At 53.7% G+C, this 26,439-nt stretch overlaps 3 protein-coding genes across 8 annotated transcripts in view; 1 reads left to right on the top strand and 2 right to left on the bottom strand.

Moving 5' to 3' along the window:
* Nucleotides 1-632: 632 nt before the first annotated feature.
* Nucleotides 633-5,274, bottom strand: CCDC116 (coiled-coil domain containing 116). 2 transcript variants are annotated; one of them, XM_014552699.2, is made up of 5 exons: nucleotides 5,064-5,274; nucleotides 4,589-4,730; nucleotides 3,417-3,974; nucleotides 2,737-3,333; nucleotides 633-1,644 (listed from the first exon to the last, which is right to left on the bottom strand). In XM_014552699.2, the coding sequence occupies exons 2-5, from the start codon at nucleotides 4,658-4,660 to the stop codon at nucleotides 808-810; spliced, it is 2,064 nt and encodes a 687-aa protein (XP_014408185.1). In that variant the 5' UTR covers nucleotides 4,661-4,730; nucleotides 5,064-5,274; the 3' UTR covers nucleotides 633-807. The 2 variants fall into 2 exon arrangements, with proteins under 2 accessions (XP_014408185.1, XP_032327472.1); XM_032471581.1 differs by having other exon boundaries at nucleotides 2,791-3,333; nucleotides 4,589-5,240.
* Nucleotides 5,275-6,987: 1,713 nt separating this feature from the next.
* On the top strand, nucleotides 6,988-8,914 carry YDJC (YdjC chitooligosaccharide deacetylase homolog). 4 transcript variants are annotated; one of them, XM_032472013.1, is made up of 5 exons: nucleotides 6,988-7,265; nucleotides 7,360-7,519; nucleotides 7,727-7,826; nucleotides 7,903-8,080; nucleotides 8,516-8,914. In XM_032472013.1, exons 1-5 carry the CDS (start codon nucleotides 7,102-7,104, stop codon nucleotides 8,610-8,612), a joined length of 699 nt encoding a protein of 232 aa, XP_032327904.1. In that variant the 5' UTR covers nucleotides 6,988-7,101; the 3' UTR covers nucleotides 8,613-8,914. The 4 variants fall into 4 exon arrangements, with proteins under 4 accessions (XP_032327904.1, XP_032327905.1, XP_032327906.1 ...); XM_032472014.1 differs by having other exon boundaries at nucleotides 6,990-7,265; nucleotides 8,399-8,608; XM_032472015.1 differs by lacking the exon at nucleotides 8,516-8,914 and adding an exon at nucleotides 8,208-8,425 and having other exon boundaries at nucleotides 6,993-7,265.
* A 2,628-nt stretch (nucleotides 8,915-11,542) lies between these two features.
* Nucleotides 11,543-26,439, bottom strand: part of UBE2L3 (ubiquitin conjugating enzyme E2 L3) — a 36,446-nt gene continuing 21,549 nt past the window's right edge. For both annotated transcript variants that reach the window (XM_032472016.1, XM_032472017.1), the window contains 2 exons: nucleotides 18,151-18,337; nucleotides 11,543-13,996 (listed from right to left, as the gene is read on the bottom strand). In XM_032472016.1, coding sequence (XP_032327907.1) covers nucleotides 13,842-13,996; nucleotides 18,151-18,337 — 342 coding nt within the window. In that variant the 3' untranslated portion in view covers nucleotides 11,543-13,841. The remainder of the gene's footprint in view (nucleotides 13,997-18,150; nucleotides 18,338-26,439) is intronic.

The raw sequence follows: 26,439 nt of genomic DNA, 5'->3' as shown, positions 1-26,439 counted from the left end.
GATGCCTGCATGGGAACCAAGAGGCTGCCTGAGGAAGGCAGAAGGGAAGGAGGGTGCTGAACTGGGGGCCCAGGATGGCCCAAGGCTCCAGGAGAATCTTGGAGATGAGACCTGCCAACCCGGGCACCAGCCATGCCCACAGACCCTTCCAGAGAGAGCTGCCCTGCCCAGGGCCATAGCAGAAGGGGTGTCACGTGGCCAGCCTGGGGCAGTCATTCCAGAGCTTGACCAACCAGACCAGCAGCCCCCACATGACCTGGCGGAGGGCATCGAGATCCGGGAGCTGGCCCTGGGAAATACAAGTCTGGAAGACAGGCCCTGGTGGGAGTATCAGGAGAACAGAGATGCACCCTGGCAGAGGAGGAGCCTCAGGCAGCGGGAGCCAGTGTGAGGCATGGAGTGGTGAGGGAGGGGGACCATGAGTCCCCAGCAGCTTGAAGAGCCAGAAGAGGCAGATGGAGTGGAGAAGAGCCAAATGATATGGCAGTGGGGACGAAAGCAGCTTTTGTGGTCCTGTGTGGCCATGAGCAGAGCTTGGAGGTCCTGAGCTCAGAGCACTGGCAGCTGCCATGAAGGCCAGCTCCTTGGGGGCAGAGGTGTGGAGGGGAGGCTGGAATCTCTGACAGGAAAACTGTGCTCCATCAACACGAGCTTTATTTCTCCCACTGGCTCCCCTGAGAGGCTCAGCAGAAACCCCCATGGGTGCCAACACTTCTGACCTCTGCTCTGGGCGGGCTGGCTGGGAAGGTGGCGTCCAGATGGGGCGGGAGGAGCAGGGCATGGAGCGCTTGGCACGGCCCAGGGGCCTCACGGGGGGTCACCGTGGCCTACATCTGCATCTGCCCAGGGGCGGACCTTGACCTCCACTTGAGGTTCCGGGGAGCTGTGGGGCTCGCCCTCACCTCCAAAGAAGTAGTCCTCTTCCTTGTCCTCTTTCTCATCCTCCTCCTCATCCTCCACTTCATCCTCGTCCTCCTCCTCCTTGAGGCTCTGGTTGTCCCCCACGTCCACCGTTTGCCAGGACTGACTGGAGGCCACGCTAGTGTTGGAGAACGTGGACAGCTTGGGCTCTGGCGGCCTTGCAGGCTCCTTCTTCCCAGCTGCCATGCTCTCCTGGGGGGTGAGCAGCCTGGGGCTGGGAGACCGTCTGTCAGGGTGGGGCTCCCTGGCCTTCTCCGGGATCCTGGTGGTCTTGGTGGCCGGCTTGGGCAGCGTGGAGGGGGTTCTCGCGCGATGCCGGTGGGTGCTGTGCTGCGGGGAGGTGTGCCGGGACGAGGGCCCGGACGCCGGCCGAGATTCCTGCTGAGATGCCTGCCATGACGCCTGCTGGCTGCACTCGGCCTCCTCCAGCCTGCGCAGCAGGCAGCTCCAGTCGACCTTGGAGGACAGGTGGATGCGTGAGCCCTTCACCTTCTTGAAGCCCAGGAAGAGGTCCATAAGTGCCTCCGTGACAGGGAAGGAGATGAAGCCCAGCTGCCTGGTGAGGTTCTTCTCAAACTTGTACTTGTAGATGAGCAAGGAGACAGCCTGATCCCTCAGGTAGCTAACCAGCTCCTCCTGCCAGGGGTTGGAGAGGTGGGACCCGGAGGACTCGGACAAGATGGAGGGCAGCAGCTTCTTCTCGGTGAGCTTGTAATTGGGGCTCTGTACAGCAGCCAGGGAGGGAAAGGGAGATATGTCATGCCACTCCTGCCACCTGGGGTGCCCTCCTGCCCAGAGCACCCTCCACGTCACCCATGGGGCTCTGCATGTGGGGCACTCAGAGGGTGGCCTGGCCACATCCCTGCTGCATCCGGTGGGGAGCTGAGCACAGGTGGTGCCCATTGGCCCACCCTCACACGTCCCACCCCATGTCATGCCGACAGGACTGGTGACCTCATGACAGCATCAGCCAAATGGGGGCCTGCACAACCTTTGCCCAGGCAGGGGTTCAGAGGAGGTGGCATGCCTGGGCCTTGATGGGTGAAAGCAGGGCCGGGGACTGTGCTGGGATCCACAGGGTGAGACCACCCACGTCTTCTCTGCACTCTTCCTCCTGAGCTATGCCTTCTGGGCAGGGCCGACACACCGGAGAGCCTTGTCTGTAGCAGCGGGATTAGCAGGAGCTACACCCGGGACACAGGGCCCTACTCTGGGCTCAGGCTGCTGCCCATGAGGGACAGGAGTCTCTCTGCATGGGAGGGCCTCTGAGATTCATATGCAAACGTTACAAAAATACCCAGAATAAAAAATATCCTTTATTCATCTTCGACAATGAGTGGGGCTAGCCACTCATTTAATTCCAGGTCCCAAGAGCTTGTGCCCCATTCAAGTATTCTCCACAGGCTGGGGTGGCAGACCTGGACCTGGGGCACCTGCCAGTGACAGTGGCTGCTAGGAGCGGTGGCCGTAGGAGCCCTTCCACTGCAAACCCATCCCTAAGACCCCAGGCCCCACCCTTGAGGAGGTCACCTCTGGGTGCAGTGCAGCAGGAAGTAGAGACACGCTCCTGCCCCTGGAGGTGAGTGGTGAGAACCTGGGGAGGCAGTGGCAGGAGGAAGGGCGGGGGGAGGCACATGGAACCGTGACCACGGGGGTGGTAGGGGTCTGTCTGGAGGGCACCTCCACCATGATCCCAGGGGCGGGAAGGGTGAGGTGCAGGCTCCGCCAGGGCTGGGCCCTCTGATGGGAGCTTGGGGGCCCAGAATGGGGCATGAGGTGGGGAGTGGGGACCTGAGGGTCTTCTGAGGGTGTCACCTCTAGCCTGAATCTGGTGGCCATTTGAGTACTAGACACAAGGGAACCACCTTCCTTGGGCTTGCCGCTGTGACCCTTGTACTTGAGGCTCTTCCTGTGGTTTATCTTGGGGCTGGAGGCCGTGGTGGGCAGCGAATCATAGGGCTCCTCCCTGTTGGTGGGTGTGGCCACCTTGGAGGTGGACTCAGTGGCAGGCTCCCATTCTGACGGGAAGAGAGGATAGCCATCACGGCGGCAGGCGCTGCTGAGCTTGTCCACTGCCTGCTTCACCACGTTCTGCAGGGCAGGGAAGAGGTGATGCTTGGCCAGGAAGTCCAGGGTCCGATGGGGCTCGCGACCTACATGGTAGCCAGGCAGGTTAAAGGACGCTGGCTGGCTCAGCAAGGACTTGATCTCCTTGTGCAGCTCCCGCTTGAGGAAGAGCAGCTCCCATTCTCGAGGGCCCAGCTCTGACGCTTTGGGTGTGTCCGAGCTGGAGCCCAGCAGACCTGAGACCCAGGACAGTGGCTGCTCTGGGGTCCACTGGCTGCTGGCCTGGCTGCCCAGTGAGTCCCACAGCAGGGAGTCCCTGTGGGAGCAGGGCTGCCCCAGGCCTTTCTGCAGAGAGAGGGGAACTCTCAGAGGCAGGGAGGGCTGGGGTCCAACCCCACCCCACCCTAGACTATGACCCCAGACCTCACCCCTTGGTTCTCCAGCTGCATCAGCCGTCTGAGGCTCTTCTCCAGCAGGAGTTGGTCCTTCACGGGCGGCAGTGGGCCCCAGCCGCGGGGGCCCATGTCACTGTTCCGGCGATAGGAGCCCGGCCAGCCGATGGTGAAGCTACTGTGGGAGTTGGATGTGGAGCTAGAGCAGGATGGGTAATTGTTGGGGCGCCCCATACAGAGGCTGGGCCGGGTACGGTGCCAGTGCACAGTACTGAGGCTGGGCCGAGCGTGCGCCCGCTGTCCACCCCTCGGCACCTCCATTGGGTCCTGCACCTCCACCAGCGGCACCCCGGCCTCTGTCTTCATGGTGGCCATGAGCTCAGTTGCCTTTTCCACCACTGTCTGCAGGCTGTCCAGGACCTGTCCCTCAACAAGGAAGTCCAGGAAGCTCTGGAAGGGTCGAGGGCCCCTGAGGTTCTGGCGGTGGCTGTGGAGCCCTGAACTGCCCCAGAGGCTGTGCATCGATGGTGGCTGTGGCATGGGGCCCAGCTTGGAGGCTTGCCCCATTTCAGGGAGCTGTGGCTTCTTTGGTGGCTGCATGTGAACAGAAAGGCATGTCACCATGGGCAGGGATGCCCGACGGGAGGAGAGGTCCCTGGGGTCCTCCTTGCAACTGGGTGGGGAGTGGGTGCACAGGGGAAGGAACTGGGTTTGGAGTCAGGCAGCTCTGTGTTGGGACCCTGGCTCTGCCAGCTTGAGGCTGTGTGACTGTGGGCACAGTGGCCCCTCCTGAGGCCCAATTTCCTCTCCTGCAAAGTGGGGATCTGTTCAGGGTAACCCTGAACCTTCCCTGGCACATACATTTTACATACACGTGACCTGGCTGGAGAGTCTGAAAACCCGCTTCTGCCCTTTGTAACAATCCCCAAACCCCTCTAAGCCCTGCCTCCACTGCTGGGCTGCACAGACCACCTGCGGTCCTGAGCCTTGAGCTCCCTAGGGCTGCCTCTGCACCTGGAGCCATAGGCCCTGAGTAGACTCTACACTCCCACTCTGGGGTCCCAGTCCACCATGCCCCTCCCAGGCCACTAAAAGGCCCAGGGAGGACATCACAAGGATATGAGAAAGGGGGGCTGTGATCTGGGGCGCCAGAGCTGGTGGGGAACATGTTGGGGGGCTCAGAGTTGGGAACTGCTGGGCTCACTTACCCGGGAGGCGTAGGTGCTGTGGCCGGCCTCATCGTCGGCCAAATATCCCGAGCGGTAACGGTAGCTGGTCATGGTGCGAGTGGCCTGGCCCGCTGCCCGCCTTTTCTCTCGTCAGTTCCGCGGTGCGTCCACGGATTCCTCTCTGCGCGGGGCGGGGAGATGGCATGAGGGTCCCCCAGGCCTCCATGGGTCTGAGTCTCCGTCCGTCCATTGGCCACTGTGTCAGCGGCCCTGGGGTGCTGTTGTCCCTGGTCCCTGGCTCCCCGTACCCCATGCCCTTCAAGCGTCCAGCTAGTCCTCTGCTTGGAGCACCCTGGGCGTCTGCACACCGTCCACGTCCAGATTCGTAGCGGGTGGGGTCCCCGAGGGCTTCCGCATCCTGTCTCCAACCATCTCTGGGCCTGGTGCGTCCGGACCTCCATCCTCCCGGCCCCTGCGCCCCGGCGTCCGCCCTGGCCGCGGCCGACCCGCTCACCAAATCCGCTCCGCTCTGCTCCGCGGTCTGCGCGCTGATTGCAGGACTGCCACGCAGCTCCGGGCGTCCGCGGGCCTGCTCATTTGCGTGCTACGTCCTGATTGGCTCGCGACGGGCCGCTCGCCCACCGGCTCCCGCGGCACAATGGTTGGGGCGGGGCCCAGGTGGCTCCTCCCCCATCTCGCAGGCCTTGCCCCGCCCACATTCGCAGAAGTAGCGCAGCGGCTGCTGCTGACTCTCTCGGTCCCGCCCGGAGGGGAGACTAAGTCACCAAACCCACGGCCTCCCTCGGTGACGCGAGCACCTTCTCTGGTCGCTGAGTTGTCCTGGGTTCCTGCTCGCGGACTGCTCCTTTCCAGGGTCCTCCCCCCGCCCAGTGTGGACACCCCAGGGTCTATCCCAAGCGCAGTGGAAGGAGTCTCGCTTCAGCCCCCAGCTCTCCTGTGTGTCTCGATCTCTGATCACCTCCTTGTCCTCTGTGAGTGGAGCTGAGCAACCTTCCACATGAGAGTTTGGAGATTAAATCGAATGTTCGTACAACACTCCTTGACCCTGATTAGACATCGTCTGTCTTTACCTCCTCCCCCTCTTGCCCCCTCTGCCCAGGAGACTCTCGTAAAGCAATCCCCTCCCAGGTGTTGCCTCCTAGGAGAAGCCTTCCCAGAGAGTCTGTCCCCCCAACAGAATTACAGCAAATCCCATCCCAGACTCTGCCACGCCATGTTACTTATTTGTCTGTCAGATTGCCCTCCTCTGGGGTAGGAACTGTGGCGCTCACCCCTAATCAGTGATCTTTCTAATACCAGTAGGTGCTCAATAAATGTGAATTTCCTCCTTCCAATCTGCAGACCCTCAGGGTCTCTGGCCTTTCCAGGACCAGCTTCCCAGTGGAGAATGACGGGTGATTAGTTGAAATCCCATGATTTAATAATCACAACTGAGAATGACAGTCCTTATGCCAAGAACTTGGTGAAGGCCTTTTTGAGACCTCCAATTCCTAGAACGCCCCCACAGGGGAGGGTATTATGTTATTCTCAGGCTTAGCTCTGCCTTCTCTTCCCTCTGATCTAGGGGGCAAGCAGGGCTTAGAGGACCAGAGCAGACAAGATATAGGCCAGAGTTCCAGAGGCCAGTCCCAGCTCTATTGCTCCAGGCAGAATCATGTAGGACAAGAAACTTCCGATCTCTCTGAGCCTCAGTTTCCTCATCTGTAAAACAGGAACAACATTACCCATCTCATAGGTTGGACACAAATGCTGCACTTTCCACTGGCAAACTCAAGACAGCCACATCACAGTGAAAACCTGGCTGTCAACCATAGTGACTATTTGTAAGCCGTCGGCAAGGAAAGCTTTCCTGGACCACAGAGGAAAAAGGGAGGCCATGAATGTAGCAACTGTAGCCTGGCACAGAGCTCCAGGTAGAAGCAGAGACTTCTCAAACGAAGCCACTGGTGTACACATTTTCTTTCGTTTTCTTGTTCAGAGGTTTTACAAATCAAGAAAAAGCCTCATCTTAGAAAAATCAGCAAAGGCCAAAATAGACGATTTGCAAAAGAAGAAATGTAACTAGCTAATCGAAACATGAAAAAGTTCATCGTTCCTATCAAGAAAACGAAACACTACAAGAATGAGAACACTGGTGTGATCATTATCTTCTCAAAACAACACAAAAAACTTTGGGGTGGGGGAGTAGGAAACGAGTGTGTTTGCTTAGACAAAATACCGGCAGGACGCGACCCAGAAAGTGAACAGAAACCTTTCCCCTCAGGTTTGATTTTCCGTTTTTCATATTAAACATTTTTTGCAGTCCCTGCAAGTTCCACGCTGCCATAAACCCGGCCGCGGTCCGGGTAGGGCGGGGCACTTCGGGTGGCTGGAGGTTGCAGGGTCCTCCGGAACCAGCAGGAGGCGAAAACAAAGGCTGAGTGCCGGCGCGCGGAGCTCGTGCGTCGGGGCGGAGCCTTGGGCCGCGTCCAGGGCGGGGCCTGGGCCGTCCCGCCCGCGCCCTTCGGCCGCGAGCCGGCGGCGGGGACACGATGGCCCGACCCCGCGTGCGGCTGGTGGTCACGGCGGACGACTTTGGCTACTGCCCGAGGCGCGACGAGGGCATCGTAGAAGCCTTCCTAGCGGGGGCTGTGACCAGCGTGTCCCTGCTGGTGAACGGCGCAGCGGCCGAGAGCGCGGCTGAGCTGGCCCGCAGGTGAGCGGCAGCCCCCCTGCAGGGTTCGAGCGGACTTGGGGGCCGCAGCCCCCCGCCTTCCGTGCTCCCGCTCCCGCTCGCACTACGCCCGCAGGCACAGAATCCCCACGGGCCTCCACGCCAACCTATCCGAGGGCCTTCCAGTGGGCCCGGCTCGCCATGGCGTTTCGTCGCTGCTCGGCCCCGAAGGCTTCTTTCTCGGCAAGATGGGATTCCGAAAGGCGGTGGCGGCTGGAGACGTGATCTTGACGCAGGTGCGGAGGTGCGGCTGCAGGAAGATGCTCGCGGTGACCTCCCCAGGGCTCCTCCCCGAGGGCACCGTGCAGTTTTTCTGGGCGGAAGCTGCTGTGGATGCCTCCCTTGGTTCAGATACTGGTGCGGTCACAGGGGAGGACATGGAGGCGCTCCTCCTCTGTAGCTGCTCTTGGACGTTCAAGGTGCCTACCTCTCTCTCCCTCCAGGTGCGGGAAGAGCTGGAGGCCCAGTTGAGCCGCTTCCGGGAATTACTGGGCAGGGACCCTACTCACGTGGACGGGCACCAGCATGTGCACGTGCTCCCAGGTGCGTGGGTTGGTGCTTCCAGGCCGGGACGCCGGTATGCAGCAGGTGCCTCTCCCTGACTCCTCCCCGCCCGCAGGCGTGTGCCAAGTGTTCGCTGAGGCGTTGCAGACCTGCGGGGTGAGCTTCACGAGGCTGCCGCTGGAGCGCGGAGTGGGAGGCTGCGCCTGGCTCGAGGCCCCAGCGCGTTCTTTCGCCAGCGCCGTGGAGCGAGATGCCCGGGCTGCCATGGGCCCATTCGCCCACCATGGCCTGCGGTAAGGCCCCCTGACCCCTACCTGGCCCAGGTCCCAGTGCGTCCAGCCGGCTGTCCATTGGCCAGCCATACCTGTTTCTCAACATCGAAGGGGGTTCAGGCGTCCACCAGCGTTGTCTCCACCCCAGATCCACCTGGCCCCCGGCCTAGCTCTGCCCATCGTGGTCCTGCCACCCTGCCCGCTGATGCCTAGGCATCCACAGGTGGACCGATGCCTTCGTGGGCCTGAGCACCTGTGGCCGGCACATGTCTGCTCACCGGGTGTCAGGGGCGCTGGCTCGAGCCCTGGAAGGTATACCTATGAGCCATGCCCCCACAGCCGAGCTGATGACGCACCCTGGCTACCCGAGTGTGCCTCCTGCTGGGGGCTGCGGGGAGGGTCCTGACGCCTTTTCCTGCTCTTGGGAGCGGCTGCACGAGCTGCGCGTCCTCACAGCGCCGGCGCTGCGGGCCCAGCTTGCCAAGGACGGGGTGGAGCTCTGTGCCCTCGACAACCTAGACTCCAAGAGGCCCCAAGAGGAGACCCCTGGTGAAGCCATTCTGGAAACGTTTCTGGAGCCCTCCCCACCATGACCGTGGCAGACAGCCAAGCATTAATGTCTCTTTGTGCCCAGGAAGGGAACCAGGTCCCAGAGCAGTCTCTGAGACTTCCCTGGATGCTGCCACCTCTGTGTCCAGGTCCTCAGGCTAAGAGTGGTGGCAGAACTTCCAAGAGCCCTCAGGCTGCCACTGGGCCTGGGGCCTGCCAAGAGCTGGGGGCCTTGTAAGCATCTTCCCTGTTTGGGTGAACTGGGCAGAGATGGGTATGTTAATAAAGTAAGATGTGTCTTGGAAACTTGGGTGTTTACATACTGTGCCCAGGAAACCTTCTCAGACACAAGGACACGAAGCAGCTCCTTTGGGGTGCACCGAGGTCACTACTCTGGAAGAGATCTGCAAATGTGCCCCACTTCTGTCGTTGCTCATGCTTAGGTGCTCTTCATTCTTTTTTTGGGGGGATTTGGAAGAAGAAAATCTCACCAGGCTACTTTTTGGGAGGTATATTATAATCTCAATTCTGATTTTAAAAGACATCACCTGTTCTAAGGAAGTAGCAAGCAGCCCTTGCCACCCTAGGGGACAGGTCTGAGGAGGTCTTGCAAGCTTGCATGAGTGTTTATGTTCTTCCAGGAGGGATGGTCTTCTGTGAAGGTGGGATCCCTCGTGCTGGGTGGATGCCCCGGGGATGGGGCTCCCATGTGGCCTGGATCAGGGAGCTGCAGGGAGCAGATGGTTCACCACGTGGTCCTCCTTATCTCCTGTCATCTCACATCACACCTTTGCCCAGGCACCTGTGTCCCCATTTTGCAGACCTCGAGATGGGAGTGGCAGAGCAGGGCTCTGAAGCTGCCTGTTCATTTGTGTGTCATGCATTGGGCCCTGGTCTTTGCCAAGCGTGGAACCAGGGGCAGAAGAGCCCTCTGGAGCTTTCTGAATGGGTGAGGGTAGGATCCTTACCTCCTTTTCCCCTCCACCCACGCCCCGTCCTGACCGGTGGTTTCACCCCCTTTCTGGCTCCATCCTCTACCATGCCCTCTGACCTTGCCTCCTCCAGTCCGAGCCCTTTCCTCTTACCTTTCATCAAGGGCTATGAACTGGAGTCTTCGGTGAGTCTGGCCCTTGCTGTGGCCTCGCCCTTGCCTCCTGGCTTCAGCCACCTGGAGTCCTGCAGGCTGCTGGCTGGAGCTGGGTGGGGGAGGCCTGAGGGCAGCACAGAGGCACTCCCCCCGCCACGAGGTGGGGGTCCCCTGTTCCGAGAGGAGGGGGTGGCTGGCTGTGTGGCTCTGGGGCCCAGGAGAGAGGCGTGGGTGACGGGCGACTTGAGGGTCTGCACAGATGTTGGATGAAGCTGGGGGGGGGGCTGCTGTCACCCAGGGAGCAAGGGAGGGACGAGCAAAGGTGACGGCCCCAACCAGCCCTCAACTGTGGGCATTTAAGTGTGGAGAGGAGAGGGGACATGGCCACGCTGGTAGGATAATCAGGAGGCGGAAGTCCACCTCGCCGTGGAGGGAAGGTGACGGGCGGCAGAGGGTCACAGGCCGCACGGGGACTCTGGTGGGCTGCTCACTGGTGTCCCAGGGGAGATGGAGTATTTCTCACTGTGCACTGGGTGGCCCAGCCCAGGGTCTGCTCCAGGCCAGGCCAGGGATGGGAGCTGGGACACAGCCTGTAAGGAGCTCATTGGCTGGGACACACCTGGGGACAGTCGTGTGACCTGGGCTGCAGTGGGAGGTGGGAACACACAGCAAAGGGTGGGATGCAGCCAGGATGAGGCAGAGTATGCTCTCAGAGCAAGTCACTCCCCTCCCCCAGCTTTGGCTGTGGCCTCTGCAGCGGGAGGTGGTCTTCTACTCAGAGCCTCCGAGGCCTGCCTGCTGCTCCCAGGAGCCTGGCTGCCAGCACACGGAAAATCAGCAGCTTCCCAACTGCGGCCCGGGCCAGACATGTGCCACGTGGAGGTCAGACCTTCAGCTGGACCCTGTGTGCGTAAAGGAAGCAGGAGAGCAGGCAGAGCCAGTGCAGCAGGGCAGCTCCGGCTGTGCCTTGGACCAGGTTGGGAGGGCTGCCCTGCAGGGTCGGGAGCGGAGGGACTGCCAAATGAAGAATGAGAGCTGGGCTGAGGCCGCCTCCTGTGGACTCAGCAATGGGGAGTCCAGGGTCCTGGCCAGAGGCACCCCGGGGGCAGGAGGGCGCTGGGAGCCTGGCTGAGGTGACAGAGTAGATGTATGTTTCACACTGAACAAGGAACAGAGTGAGGAAGGGGAGAGAACACTGGCCACTGGGTTGAGGAAGTTGAGGGTCTCACAGGCCTCTGGCTTTGGGGAGTGGGCTGCCCTAAGTCACAGGGGATGGAGAGCTAGGACCAGGACAGCACCGACTGATGGTCAAAGGAAGGCCCCAAGCTTCCTTGCCGCCTGGTGAAACGACACCCCAGGAAATTCCCCCTCGGACGTGCCGACCCAGCTGTCAGGCTCTCAGCTAGTGTCAAACACCAAGCAGGGGACTCGGTTGATAATAAAAAATAAGTGTTGGGGCCCTGGCCAGGCCTGGTGCTGAGTCAGCATTACCCACAGTCCCTGGAAAGGGAGGTGGGTGGGGCTGGAGCTATTCAAGGAAATGGTCTCGCCCCTCCCTTGGACACACCCTCCTCAGTTCCCTGACCTCCGTCAGGACAGCGCCTTCCCCGGGGCCCAAGCCTGCTGTGTTAGATGTGGCTGAAGTGATCCATGTACACAGAGGTCACTGTCCCCTTCCCAGCACCAGAGGGTCACTCTGCAGCCCTTCTGCTCCCCTTGGGGGGGCCAGAACACCTCTGTGTGCCTCTTTTGGAGGCTGGGTGTGGGGAGAGAGGAGCAAGCAGGAACTGCCCAAGGGCCCCAGGCCCTGGCCCGTACCCAGTAAGGAAGAAACCCACACAACAGACCAGAGTCTGAGAGCGTTTTTATTAAGGGCAGCAGAGCGGGTCGCAGCATCTTAGAAAGCCTAGTTCCCACCGTGGGGGGAGAGGCGGGGCCCCCGCGCTTCGAGGAACCCAACCCGGGAGCGTGAATCCCTGAGTGGGCCCGGCCAGGCTGTGCTTGACAGCTCTCCCCTCCTCCAGAGGACCCAGCTGTCTGGACGTGGAGCAGCAAGGCTGCCTGTGGGCTTGGTGGGTGCCCGCAAGGGCTCCTCGGCCACTGCCCGCTGCGGGAGCAGGCACCAGGCCCGCAGAAGGGACCACACGCTGCCTCGCTCTCGGAGGCCAGGCCTCTGCTGATGGGGCAAACCTCAGGCTGCAATGCAGGAGGCTGCTGGCTTTGACCACGGTGGCCATCCTCCCATGGCGAGCAGAGAAGGGAGGGGGTGACAGGCGGGCAGAGCTACGCGGGTGGAGATACGAAGCAATGTGACAGTTTCCAAGAATGGCAATATTTCTGGATTCAGAGAAGCAACGAGAACAAATGGTGGCTTATTTGGACAGCTTCCGACAGAAATTGGCATTTTATTACAAATCTGCATGTGAGTGAAATACAGTCCAGCGTCACCTCTCTGCCAATGAAGAGACAGACGTGGGTGGACGCCTGGCCCAGCGCCCTTGCCTTCCTGGGCACAGGGACTCCAGAACCTGCCTGTTGCGTACCGAGGACTAAAGAAGCCGAGTTCATGACACTCCGCAGGCCACGCGCCTGGACACCTGAGCAGCACCAGGTGGCCTGACCTGCCATCGCTCCCACTTCTGCACAGGGAAAGCCAAGCTGCCACACAGGTCTGCAAGCCCCAGAGACACCTTGCGGTTCAGAACTAAAATTATAACAGGAAGCAAAGGCTCTTGAAGTCATCTTCTCCACAGGATCCAGCCCCCTAAGAGCCAGATGGGAAGCCACCAGTGGCAGAAGTGGAATTGGTGACACCCGGTGTTTGGACCACTGGCTTCCTCTAGGTGTCAGTGACAAGACTCTACTCTTTCAGGGATAGTCCCACTTGCTTTGAAAAGACATGAACATTCAAATCCTTACAAGTTCATCTGATGATAAATTCTAAGGTCAATTTTTATTTCTACAAAAGAAGGCAGTCAAAACAATATAAAACATGTCAAGGATATTACTGAGTGAGCTTCAAGTGCAGCTTGACTCTGCGAAGGCCGGGAGTCCAAAGGGAGGGAGGCTGGCCTGTTCCTGGGCTGGGCCAGTGACAGCGGAGTCGCCAGAGAGTCAGACCATGCTGAGGAAGGGCTGCGGTGGGGCAGCTGCACTGGGGAGTCGGAGAGTGCGCCCCGCGCTCTGTTGGATGGACACACGTTGGATGGAGCTCGGTGACAGGCGAGTGTGGAATTTCAAACGGACATTCTGGCTTTAGCGCTGTCTGCAAGCACCCGGGCATCTTCCAGAACGGCTGCGGGGAGGTGCACCAACCTGTGGCCTGGGGAGACTCTCTGGTGAGAAATTCCACCCACAAGTGCTCTGTCCTCTGACTGGCAGGCCCCCGGGTGGCCGCAGCCCTGGTCCGGGGGGTCGCCCTCAGCAGACCAGCCCGGCTGGAGTTCCATCACGACGTGGACTTCAGGGTCTGCCCATTTGGTGAGCGTTACTGTGGTGACATTAGCCAGAGTTTACAGAAGAGCTGAGCCTCCCTTTCCATGGCTTTTTTGGGGGAGGGGCAGGGGAGTGGAAGTGGTTGGTTGCTTGTTTTTTTAATTTTTTAAAAGGATGTTATAAACTGGAAGCAAGAGAATTTGAACCGACTCCCAGAGCAGGCGGTGCAATGTGGAGAGAGAAGCCCCTAACACCGGCACAGTCTCTTCTGTGGGAGATGGGGCCTGGGTCCGAGGAGTGAGTGAAAAATAAACTAAATGCAAGAAAGTGGGAGTTGCAAGGGGAGGGGAAGAAGGGGAACCACAACCTTTTTTTTTTTCCTTTTTCTTTTTTAAAACCTTACGGGCTAAATGTAAATTGAAGATTCTGGATAAATTTGGACAGGAAAAGAAACACCATTCTTTTAAAGTAGATTGAAGCAGTGATTTTTTAAAACAAAGAAAGCAGAACTAGAACATCTTAAATTTTTAATCCTTTCTTTACAGGTTACCTAGACCACTTCTGATTAAGAAAACTGTAGAAAGTTAGTAACTGCCACAAGCGAACGCCAGGCGGCGGCCCGAGTCAGCCTCCAGAGTCCTGCTTTGCGGGGTTCTGAATGCACTGCTCGGGGTCTCTGCGCACACTCGCTGGGGTCAATCGCGGCAGATTTTAGTCCACAGGTCGCTTTTCCCCATATTTCTTTGTAAACTCTTCAGCGTTCTTACAGAATTTTTTACGGTCCTTAGAGTATTCTTCAGCTAGGTCAGCCCGGAGTGGGTGCTCGGGCTGGGGGTCGTTCACCAGTGCTATGAGGGACTGGATGACTGCCAAGAAAAGGACAAGCACTGCTGGTTAGGACGCTCAGAAGGGGCACAGCAAGACCTGCAGCTCCGGTCAAACCTGACTTTCATCTCCATGCTTTGCAGACATAGCGGCCTCCCACTCACCTGAAATTCTAACCGCCAGCACTCAGCCCATCCTTCTTCTGAGAGAAGGAGTGATGGATGACAAACAGCCAGCACCACAGTGGACAGCGAACTGTACAGTGATGCTGCGTCCTCCTCCTCCTTCTCCAGGGAGCCTTCTTGTACTGACACACGGGGGATGACCCAGTCCCCACTCCCGACTCTCTCCTGAACTCTGGGGACTCAGGCCCAGCACTGACAGCCTGACTCCCTCTCAAGTGAAGTTTCTCCGGGGCAGGGACCAGGTAGCGTGCCCAACACCAGTCAGCTCAAGGACTTTCTATCATGGTGCCCTGAGTGATTGTGACAGGAAGGGTGTGTGACAGGCCTGCGCCATGTACATGCATGAGCCCACCCTGAGCAGCGAGAAAGGTTCATGTGACCACCCTGTCTAATCACTGGGTGGGGCACAAACCATCCATTCCCAAGGCAGATGTCACGTGCTCCCTAAAGGGCAGTAAGACCCAGAGGTGCTGGAGGGCAAGCCCAGAGGTGAGGGGGAGGGGAGCACAGAAGGTCCAGGGGCCCCAGCCTCCTCAGAAGTAGGGAGCACGCAGCCACCACGCTTCTCACATCCGTGTCCCTCACTCACCTGACCCCCATCAGGATCAGCACCCTCACTGTCCCAGCAGAAAGGCCTCACGCCGAAGCCAGATTCCTTTCTGGGAGCGCATGCCTGTCAGTCACCCCAGCATCACAAGAAATTGACTAGAAACACTGTTTGTCCCATTTCTCCTTCTTTGCTGCATATCCACATGGAGCCCAAATGATTGCTTACTTGACGCAGTTTTTTAAATCAAAAAATATTTTTACAAGGAAGGCAGGGGAGGGAATAGCTCAGTGGTAGAGTGTGTGCTTAGCAAGCACAAGGTCCTGGTCCAATCCCCAGCACCTCCATTAAAGTCATTTTTTTTTAAAGGCAAATGCACACCATATTACCTCATAGGGCTGTGAAAATGATTTATTTATTTACTTGTTTTGTTGTGGGGAGATAATTAGGCTTTAATTAATTATTTTTAATGGAGGCACTGGGGATTGAACCCAGGATCTTGTGCATGCTAAGCACACGCTCTACCCCTGAGCTATCCCCAGCTATCCCCTCCCCCCATTAAAATAAGATTTAAAAAAACAAGGAAAATAAATGTTAGTAACACTCATGGAAAATCACTTTCACTTGCCATAACTGAAAGCACCTAAGGCTGCTCTTGTGCAGCAGGGACACCCCTGCCTGAGAAGCATGCTCTTCCAGGAGCTGCCCCGGCTCACCGCCTCCAAGACCCTCCACTGCACACCTAGCCGTGAGACGGTTCCATTTCAACTTCTGGGAAATCTGAACCACCTTTGCCTTTCAGCATAAATAGGCGGCTTCTTGTCCCTCTACTGGATTAGAAATGGTTCAACAGCAGAAATGACACCGGTAAGTTTTCCAGTTTTCCCTCGTATGGAGACTCAAGGCTCTCTCCTGCTTACTATGCCCATCTTAGCACCTAATGTTAAGAGCATAAAACCCTTTCTTAATCACTAAGACTTGCTTTTCAAAAGATACTCACTTTGCAAGTTTGCAATTTGTCTAATTCTTTTCTGAGAACTTGCACTTATTTGATCAAGTCTAAGTATTTTCAAGTTTATTTAGTAGTTCTGATGAGTATTTCATTCTTTCTTGGTTCCTTTGGGAGCTAAACTCTAATAAATCCTGCTGAGCTCAGCCTGGTTTGCCAGTAGAACACTGACAGCTGAGAGCGCTTCCTGAGCCGTGGCCGTGGCCTGGCCCATTCCCTACACAGGACAGCGCGCTCATCACATAGTCCAGCCTGGGCTTCCTGCTCTCACCCTGAAGCACTTTTCCTCCTCCAAAGTGTAGGGGCTTAGACACATTATCAGAACTTACCTCCTTTCTCATTGCATATGAGCAGAGAATAAGCCTATAAAGGTTCCTGTTTTTGTTCTTTCTGATAGCTCCTTTGTGATGGGGGATGTAAACAATACCTGTAATTTCCCCCTTTTCATGGCGATCCAGTGGGCTCCCTCCTCACAGAGTAATCTGTGAGGTGTACCTTCCTCATCTGCTGTGCAATGTCTTCCATGGAATGTGATACAAAATATAAGCTTATGAATCTTATCCTTGAGTTTGTTATATTTTTTCAGTCCTCTTTCTAAATCTTATCTACTTGATTTGTTATAATAGGGTATGGGGGACTAAACATTCCACTTATGAATTATTTGATTTTTCTTTTCATCTAATTGTGTTGCTGTGTTGTTTGGTACATAGAGAGGTCAGTATTACACTGGCTTTTCCACTGACTGTATTTCAAACACAAATCTCATTCAACCACCAAACAAAGCCGCTGCTCTGTTGCTCATGTCTACCAGAACCAGACAGTGCTGAGCACAACTGTTTTTACATTCTCTCTTCTGGTACTACTACTGCCAGCTCCTACCACCTTTCTGTTTGATATAGTTTTGCCTATTTTCTTGACTTTTCTCATGCTATTTTTGCTCAGCTTTTAATACTTCTTTACTAAAAAAAAAAAAGAAAAAAAAAGATTTAATTCATATACCAAAAAAGAACTCTCTTAAAAATATACAGTTCAGTTGTTTTTAGTATATCCACAAAAGTGTGTGACACCAATTTCATCGTCCCAGAGAGAGTGCCCACTGTGCTTAGTCATCACTCCCTCCTCCACCCCAGCCTGACAAACACCCATATACTTCCCGACTCTGTGGATCTGCCTCTCCCCGGCATTCCGCATGTGGTCCATTCTCACTACTGCAAAGCTGCTGTGAATGCTGAGCTAAGTCACCACAAGTGCCCGGAATGACCAGCTACAGGGCTGCCCAGCTGAGCCCAATCAACCCACAGAATGAGAAATAATAAATTGTTACGCTGAGTCACCAAGCCTGAGGAACACGGGCATTGGCTGCCGGGGTTGGCACCCCTGAAGTGTGTGAGGACACACGCGCTCAAGGCCGTGCCAGCACGAATCCAGAAGTGATCTAGAGAGAAGCCCTCACCATCTCCAGTCACAAAACAGAGGTTCTGCTCTCACTGCAGGTACAAGAGCGTCCCTTTTAAGATAAAATTTTTATCTTAAAAACCCAAGTAAGCAAGTACAAAAAGAATGAAAACTCTCTCTCAGGTTATCTCACTATTTGAAAAAAGCATCCAAAACCCGAAACAGCTACGCACCCAGATCTGCAGCTGCAGACAGGGCGAAGGCTGCCACGGCCTCTCAGGCAGCTGCTGGGGTAGAAGGGGCCCCAGGGCGCGGTAAGGAGAGCCCTGTAACCCTGCCTGAGCCAGTGCGCAGCGGGAGGCGCCAGCAGAGCTAGGAATTCATAGAAAAACCAGTCACGTCAGTCTTTTACAGACATCGACTCGTGCATGACCAAGCACCAAGTCCCCTGGAGACCCTTCTACCATGCTCAACACCCACTCCTTCCCGCTAGTTAGCTGTGGAGCCTGATGGCCGCCTTTCATGGTGACTGTTTCCAACAAGTGAGGCTTGACTTCACGTGGGAAAGGCTTTTAAACCCACCTTCCAGGGGTTCCACTGGAAAATGACTGTTTTTATCAGTCACTGAAAATAAGCTGCAGCCTCTCAAATTCCAAACTCATCCATTCCCTTTAATTGAAAAAGACTGTAGAGTGGTTCAGAAAGTTATAAGAATTCTAGGCACCAGAGGATGAGGTCAATATTGCAAAGAAGTTCTGGAATTAAGAACAAAAACTAGACAGTCTACAACAAAGTCCAGTCACTTGCAGAGACAAGAGGGCGGGCAACCAGAACACTGAATCAAGCACTTTTCCCAGAAAACTGAGCACGTGTTATGTACGTGTACACACAGCACCGACATGGGGTCACACCCCTCACTGCGAGGGCAGCGAATGCTGGGCTGCGGGCAACGCAGTTGGCCCCGCAGGGTTTCTCTGGACTCCGTGTGGCATGGCCTTAGACGGGACTCAGGAGGCCCTGCCCGCAGCAGCGCCCCCAGAAGACATGAGGAGGCCTCACCTTGGTCGGTCTTGGTTGCTGGCTTCCAGTTTTCAGCACTAATTACCGGCAGACAGACCTGCCCCTTCTCGTCGATGTTTGGGTGATAGATCTTCGTTTTAAACGTGATCTTCGGGGGTTTGAATGGGTACTCTGCTGGAAAGTTGATTTCAATTCTGAAGGCCCCCTTATCATACGGAGGGTTGTCCTGGAGGGAAAGACAAGAGGGCACAGTGAACACGCCATGTCCACAAGCTGTGGTAGGGACAGGAAAGTTCTGTCTACTCGAGCAATTCATTTGTTTCAAGAGGTTACTAAATTCGGCCTCGTCACCTTCGGGGAACAACCATCAACCAGTGTTTCTAAGAGCAAGACACCCGCTAAACTATGAAAGGCCTGAGATTGATGCCCTGGGCTCTCTACCCTGTTTTTTAAATAGACCCTATTTTTTTTTTTTAAAGTAGTTTTAGGTCTACAGCAAAACTGAGAGGAAAGCCCAGAATTCCCGTGTCTCTGCTCCTCCGCACACAGCCTCCACCACCCGCCCGCCGTGCAAGCCTGGGTGCACAGGGTGCCTGGGGACACACAGCCCCTCCTCCAGCTCCGGCCTGACAGCACGCTCCCTGGAAAATGGAGTTCCTCTGCTGGGGAGTGAGGCTGGCACACACCAGGTCTCCACACTGTCCCCTGTCCCAGTCCCACCCAGGGAGGGGTAAAATTAGGGAGGGCTGAAGGGTGGGAGAGGTATTCCAGGCAAAGAGGATGAAGACTAGGATGGCTGGGCTTGGAAGGGACAGCATGGGGCAAGCCAGGAGGCTGAGGCCCCGTTTAGGGGTCTGAAGCATCCCACCAAGAGGCTGGACACACTGTCAGAAGGTGAACTGTGTGGCAGCTCATCAGGAAGGTAGAGCCTGGGGTCTGGATGAGGGAGCAGAGGCTGCAAAGATGCAGGCCATGAGCAGCTGTGTGAGGAGAGAACCCCATACACACCTGGGAAATGTGGGGTCAGGCTGGACTAGAAGATCATCTTCACCCTAACAAAACCTTCCCTCATCCTTTCTGTAGGGAACGCAGAATTCTCTAGAACTCTGTCCAGAAGTTAAAGTGGCAGCAGACCCCTCCCAGGCCTCAACCTATGTACGCACCCGCACGGCTCGCCATGTAGGAGAGCTGGACTCCCTGTAACTGATGAGTTTATGGGGGGCTTGGGGAACACTGCTTTTGGTTTTCTAAAAAGAGATTTAAAATGTTTTTCCTAAGTAAAAATCATGGTCATTTATACTGCTTGAGCCATGTAAATCTAACTTCTGTATGACTTCTGGCTGGTGAGACCTGTCAAGTCTGTTCACTCGTCATCCAGGAATGACCAACTGCGCAGCCCTACAGTGCGCCAGGAGCTAGGAGGCAAATCCGGGACCGTTCCGAACATCCACACCGGTGATGAGGTAAGAGCCACCACGTCCTGCACACCCGGCGCACGAGAGAAAAGTCAAGAAAAGCAGCTCTAATATACAAGCAGCTCACATGACTTAATAGGAAAAAAACAAACAACCCAATCCAAAAATGGGCAGAAGACCTAACCAAGCAATTCTCCAAGGAAGACATACAAATGATCAGTAGGCACATGAAAAAATGCTCAATATCACTAATTATTAGAGATATGCAAATCAAAACTATAATGAGGTATCACCTCACACCAGTCAGAATGGCCATCATTCAAAAGTCCACAAATGACAAATGCTGGAGAGGCTGTGGAGAAAAGGGAACCCTCTTACACTGCTGGTGGGAATGCAGTTTGGAGCAGCCACTATGGAAAACAGTGTGGAGATTCCTCAAAAGACTAGGAATAGACTTACCATATGACCCAGGAATCCCACTCCTGGGCATATATCCACAAGGAACCCTACTTCAAAATGACACCTGCACCCCAATATTCATAGCAGCACTATTTACGATAGCCAAGACATGGAAACAGCCTAAATGTCCATCAACAGATGACTGGATAAAGAAGATGTGGAATATTTACACAATGGAATACTATTCAGCCATAAAAACCAACAACATAACACCGTTTGCAGCAACATGGATGTTCCTGGAGAATGTCATTCTAAGTGAAGTAAGCCAGAGAGAAAGAAAAATACCATATGAGATCATTCATATGTGGAATCTAAAAAAAAAACAAAAAAAAAAACAAAACAGAAACAGACTCATAGACATAGAATACAAACTTGTGGTTGCCAAGGGGGCGGGGGGTGGTAAGGGATAGACTGGGATTTCAAAATGTAGAACAGACAAACAAGATTATACTGTATAGCACAGGGAAATATATACAAGATATTATGGTAGCTCACAGAGAAAAAAATGTGACAATGAATATATGTTCATGTATAACTGAAAAATTGTGCTCTACACTGGAATTTGACACAACATTGTAAAATGATTATAAATCAATAAAAAATGTTAAAAAAAAAAAAAAAAGAAAAAGAAAAAGAAAAGCAGCTCTATCACTCCAGGAGGCGGGACAGGCTGGGCCACCCATCCAGGGAACTTGGCTAAGCTCATCTTAACTCCTCTGAACCTGTCCCCTCCCAGGCTCGGGGGTGACCAAAGGAGTAGCTCAAGTGTGCACAAATCAGACAGACTGTTCGTCTGTCCCAGGGGGTTTTGCTGAAGGTGTGCTGGTCAACAAAGGATGTGTCTTCTGCATAAAGGCCTAAAGCACCCCATGTGAGTTTTCAACATTTAAGCGCTCAACTTATTGTGGGAAGGCATCTCAGAAACTACAAGGGACCTGGAGAAAACACAGTTTTACCATAGAAAAATATTCAAATTTCAGGAATCTGCTTCAAACTGTCCTCCTTCATCTGGGAAGTCCCCCATCCTCTCCAATAGGCTGCAGTGGGCTCTGGGTGAGCAGAGCAGAAACTGCAGATCCATTACAGCTCCCAAGCCCTACCCCTGAGCCCCAAAGCCACTGTGGCAACTGAGACCAAGAGGAAGCTTGTCTACCGCTCCAAACCGCCTGGGGCCTCACACCCACATGTCCTATGTCCCACCCTGTGGTCAAGCTGGTGCCTTCCTTCCCATGGCCACCCTTCAAGAACCCAAAGACCCCACCACACCCCATGTCAGAGCCCTTCCACCAGCCGACGTTAGTCACAGTTTTGTGTCACCAATGTGATGGCTTTCCCTGTGACTCAGCGAGGACACCATGCAGCTCTGTGCAGCCACTCCCTGACTTGGAAACCGGCCACAAGGAGATCCGGCCCTGTGGGAGCAGGCGGACCCTGGTTCGGCCTCCTGACCTACCACTCCTTCGGCGGCGTCCTTCCCCCAGCCAGGAACGGAGCTCAGCCCAGCTGGCGGCCCGGGTCCAGCCTGCTGTTACAGAGGACAGGGAGGGGCCTCCCCGCTCTGAGAGCCAGGCTGGTTCTATGCTCTGAAGCGTCATGGTCCACTCCAGGGTCTGGCCCAAAGCCAAGACAAGCACATGGTCTCTGAGCACAGTCTTCTTGCCCTGTGTAAACTGTCAAATAGTCATTCTCTCTTATCTCTTCTAAAAACAAGCTTCCGGGTTACCCAAATTATGAAATCTGTTCAATTAGCAGACTCATCTTGTGCTAACTTTGCTTTCTGAAGATGACTTCTTTGTACTGTTTTCAACACTCTGGTTTGTAGGACTTTTCACAGCACAGCTTTGTCAAGGAAGTCCAGGGTGGAGAGCCTCAGTGCGGTGCATGGACTCTGGGCCTGATGCCCCCGCTCCGCCGCACACCCCGCTTGGCTGCGCTCTGAGTTTCAGAGTCCGGATTCCTAGCGGGCAGTGCTCCCTCCCAAAAGCAACCTGAGTGCACCCTGAGGTTGGTGGCAAGATTATTTCTCCTGTGAGGCTCCGCGTCAGGAAAGTGGGTGGGGGACTACAGGAAGAGGAACCAGAGAGGAGAGAAGGGACAGAGGCAGGAGGCAGAGCCAGGAGGAAGGACCCAGAAGGAGGATGCACCCTGGCAGCGCTCCTGGAGTGGGGCTAGGCTGCCGGCTCCCTCCTCCCCGCACCAGGCCCGGACTGTGTCAAGCGCTCCTGACCCCCAGAGCCCAGAGAGAAAAGAGAAGGCAAAGCAGCACCAATGCCCTCCCAGCTTGGTGAGTTTTTAGGTTTTGTCATAAGCAGGAACAAAGGTCTTAAACTGAGGTGAAATTCACACAACGTACACCTGACTAACAGAACGAGCACAATCCCATGGCATTTAGTAAATGCCCAGTGCTGTGCAACTCCCTCTCCCTCATCTCAAGACATTTCCTGTCACCCCAGAGACACACTCTGTGCCCATCAAGTAACAAATGGAAAATTCAGGCCACAGAACTGTTCTGTATGCTGCATTTTTGCTTCCATGGAGGCAGTGATGGGGAAGTGGGGCAGGACGGGGCTGTGCAGGTGGGTCTAGGTCGGGCTCACCTCCCTGGGTCCCGAGACCAGAGCACCTGCCACACGACCATCTGTCAGGTGCACTGACTCTCTCTTTTCAAAGCCAAGCGAAGTGGGGTTTCCTTGCTTGTAGTCAAAAGCAAAGATCTCACTAGTATGAATGGTGACTGGAGGGGACACGGAGGAGGGCGTGATTCAGAGACTAGGGATGGACAGTTTCAGAGGAGACTCAGGAGGAGGAGGATGGCCCAGCTGGAAGGAGGTTTGCACAGCTTCAGAGGCAGGAAGAGGCACGGTGGTCCCTGAGAAGGCCTCTCTCTCTTCAAGTTAATAAACAGGTATTTAACTCAACCAGCCTCAGACCAACTCAGAGTTAACTGGTGGAGGGCATGACCCAGGGACAAGGGAGCAAAGCTCCTCAAGAGGCTAGTGCCTGAGCCCAGGGAGGGGAGCCACTGTGAGCCTGTGAGGTGCTGCAAAGAACCTTTGAGATGGAAGAGCCTGCAAAGGTGGCTCCAGCTGTTTACAGTGGGACGTTATCAGTGTACTTGATGCTCATCCCCCCAGAATACCCTACAGGGCTCAGCAGAAGCTGGTGTGTGGGCACTGGGAGTGGTGAGCCCCAGGGAAAGCACGGAGGTCAGGAGAACAGGATTATGGCACAGAGACTGCTCCTCTCCCAGCAGGCTGGGGGGTGACCACCAAAGCAGTACAAGGCCTCTCCAGGAAACTTCATTTCATTCTAAAAACAATTATTGACACAGCTTTGAATATACAAGGCCTCAGGGATTCAAAACTGCCTCACAAGCCTGTGCTTATGAAGCCCAAAGGCAAAGAAACCCAGGGGTAGTCTGGCCATACAGTATGCAGAGAGGCAGGCACTTACTAGCTCTGTTTACAAATAAGGAACTGAGGCACAGACAGTTAGAAGAAAGCCTTAACTGCCATTGTTGATACATTTCCATGTGTACATGTCTCATCTTCTCATACAAGGTAAAACCAGCAGCAGCACCACCACCTGTTGCGGGTGACAGTGACATTCGTGGGGAACAGGCAAGAAAGGAACTCAAGAAACAAACCAGTAAGATGTAACTCAGAGAAAAGGAAAGGAAAGGAAAGAAAAAAAAAAAGGGACTCAAGCTGGGACAAACTCTCCCCTTAAAGAACTAAGGCCTCAAACCATGAAGTCAGAAAAGGACAAAGAGCAAAGAAATATCAAGGAAGTGGGGAGGGTATAGCACAGTGGGAGAGTGCGTCCTAGTATGCATGAGTCCCTGGGTTCAATACCCAGTACCTCCATTAAAAATAAATAAATGAATAAATAAACCTAATTACCCCCACCCAAAAAGAAATATCAAGGAAAACAGAAGACATCATAACATAAAAGAAATTACCATAAAAGCAAAAATTAGCAGATCAGAACACAGAAAAAACAATGAAATTTCTACTTCTTGATACATGAAGCCCGTATAACCATCTATCAAAATCCAGACATAGAAAACACAATCAAATCTTGCATATGAATACAGATGCAAACACACTAAAGACTAAGAAACTTAATACAATGGAATATTTTTAAATAGTCCACTGTGATGAAGGACGAGTTGATCAGAAAGCAAAGAGGGGCTTAATTAACAGGTCACTTTGAGAACCTGCATCATAAAACCTAGGTGACAGTAGCCAGGTCTTTAATGAAATCCACTCATTTGTGATGAGAAGACAATGATTTAGGGTGCACCATCAGGAAAACAGCAAAGCAGGCAGCTCCAAACTCCCATCTCTCCAGAGAAACATAAAAAAATACTTCAGAAACTGTCAGAACCAACTTTGTCAGAATTCTGGAGAACAGCCAAAGGTATACAGCAACCAAATGAATGTAGAATCAAGAAAGAGGCAACTGGAACTCACGGTGAGAGAGCTCTGTGTCGATTCTACCTGCCGTCAGCCCAGCTCCGCCCTGGCTGGGCGACAGACCTCTTAAAGATGGACAGCTCTGTTTCCCGCATGGGGCCCTGGCACTTGGTTTCAGAGGGAGCAGGACAGACCTTGCTCACAAATGACCATGTCTGTCTATTCTGCCTGACCAGGGGCTCCCTGCAGGGCCGACACCAGGAGCTCATCTGTTTGGCATCACTCAGAACCCACAGAGGATGGGGAAGTGCAGGAACTGCTCAAAAAGACTGTTAGGCTATGAAAACTCCCAGGTGGCTACAGCAAATGGCAGCGGTGGAGACACAACAGACTGCTTACAACAAGGAGCAAAAGCCAGAGAGAAACCCAGGACGAGCAGGGCATTCGGAAGCACCCAGGTGCACTGGGGAGCTAAGAAAGTCACACACACGCCCAGGACAGGATACACACTCTGAAAAGAACCGACAAGATCTGAAGCTCTCGCCACTGGCTGACTCCAGGCTCAAAGAAAGTCGGAAGTGAAGGCTGAGGCAGGACTGGACCTGGCTAGGCCCCACGTTAAAGAAGTACTCCTCCCAGAGCCAACCTGTAAACACTGACAGAGATTCTTTCTTTCAGCTCCTGGCATTCAAGAAAATTTCAGTTAAAACACCAGTGGAACACAAACAAAGTCTTCAACAGTCAAGAACAGCTAATCCTGGGGAAGGGGGAGAATGTGATTTCTGAATTGTAATATTCAAATATCCAATTTTCAACAACAACAAAGCATACAAAGAAACAGAAAAGTATGGCCCATTTAAACAAAACAAAACAAACTGACAAAAAACTATGCCTGAGGAACCCCAGACATTGGACTTACCAGATAAAGCATTAAAATCAACTGTCTTAAATATGCTCAAAGAGGTAAAGTAAATCATAGGCAAAAAACTAAATAAAACCAGAAAAATACTATCTGAACAAAATGAGAACATCAATAAAGAAAAAAATTATAAAAGGGAACCAAACCAAAATTCTGGAGCTGAATAGTACAATAACTGAAATGAAAAACTTACTAGAGCAATTGAACAGTAGATTTGAGTGAATGAAAAAAAAAGAATCAGCAAACTTGAAGTGAGGACAATTGAAATTATTCAGTCTAAGGAGCAGAAAGGAAAAGAATGAAGAAAAGCGAACAGAGCCTAGGCACATATGGGACACATCAATCACACCAACAGAAACATTATGGGAGTCCCAGAAGGATAAGAAAGAGGAAAAGGGTGGAAAGAGAAAATAATGACTGAAAACCTTCCAAATTCCACGAAAGAATCTGTATATCCAAGAAGTTCAGTCAACTACAAACAGAACCAACTCAGAGAGACCCATACCAAGATACATAGTCAAATCATCAAAGGACAAAGAGATAATCTTGAAAGTAGCAAGAGAAGTGATGTGTCAGGATCCTCAATAAGACAAACAACTGATTTCTCACCAGAAACCATGGAGGCCAGAGGCAATGGGAGGACACATTCAAGGCAATGAAAGGAAAAGACTGTCAGCAAAAGTATGAAAAGGAATATACAAACATATGTATACATATTAAATGTGAATGGAATAAATGCTCCATTTAAAAGACCGAGATTGCATGAACGGATAAGAAAACACAATTCATCTATACGTTGTAAGAGACTCACTTTACAAAGACACAAAGAGGTTAGAGGTAAACAATGGAAGAGATACTACTTGCAAATATTAACCAAAAGAGAACTTCAGTGGCTATAATATTACCAGATAAAAACATTTTAACTCAAAAAAGACTATAAGAGACAAGGGACATTATATATCGATAAAAGGTTCAACTCATAAAGAAGATGTAACAATTATAAACTTATACATAATTAACAAATTATGAACCAAAATACACAAAGTAAAAACTAACGGAACTGAAGGGGAAAATATAGGTTATAAAATAATAGTTGGAGATTTCAATACCCCACTTT

This window comes from Camelus ferus, chromosome 32 (genome assembly GCF_009834535.1).
Source record: "Camelus ferus isolate YT-003-E chromosome 32, BCGSAC_Cfer_1.0, whole genome shotgun sequence".
NCBI classification, from domain to species: Eukaryota; Metazoa; Chordata; class Mammalia; order Artiodactyla; family Camelidae; genus Camelus; species Camelus ferus.
The sequence above is the reverse complement of the archived record's forward strand: the minus strand, read 5'-3'. Positions and strand labels throughout refer to the sequence as shown.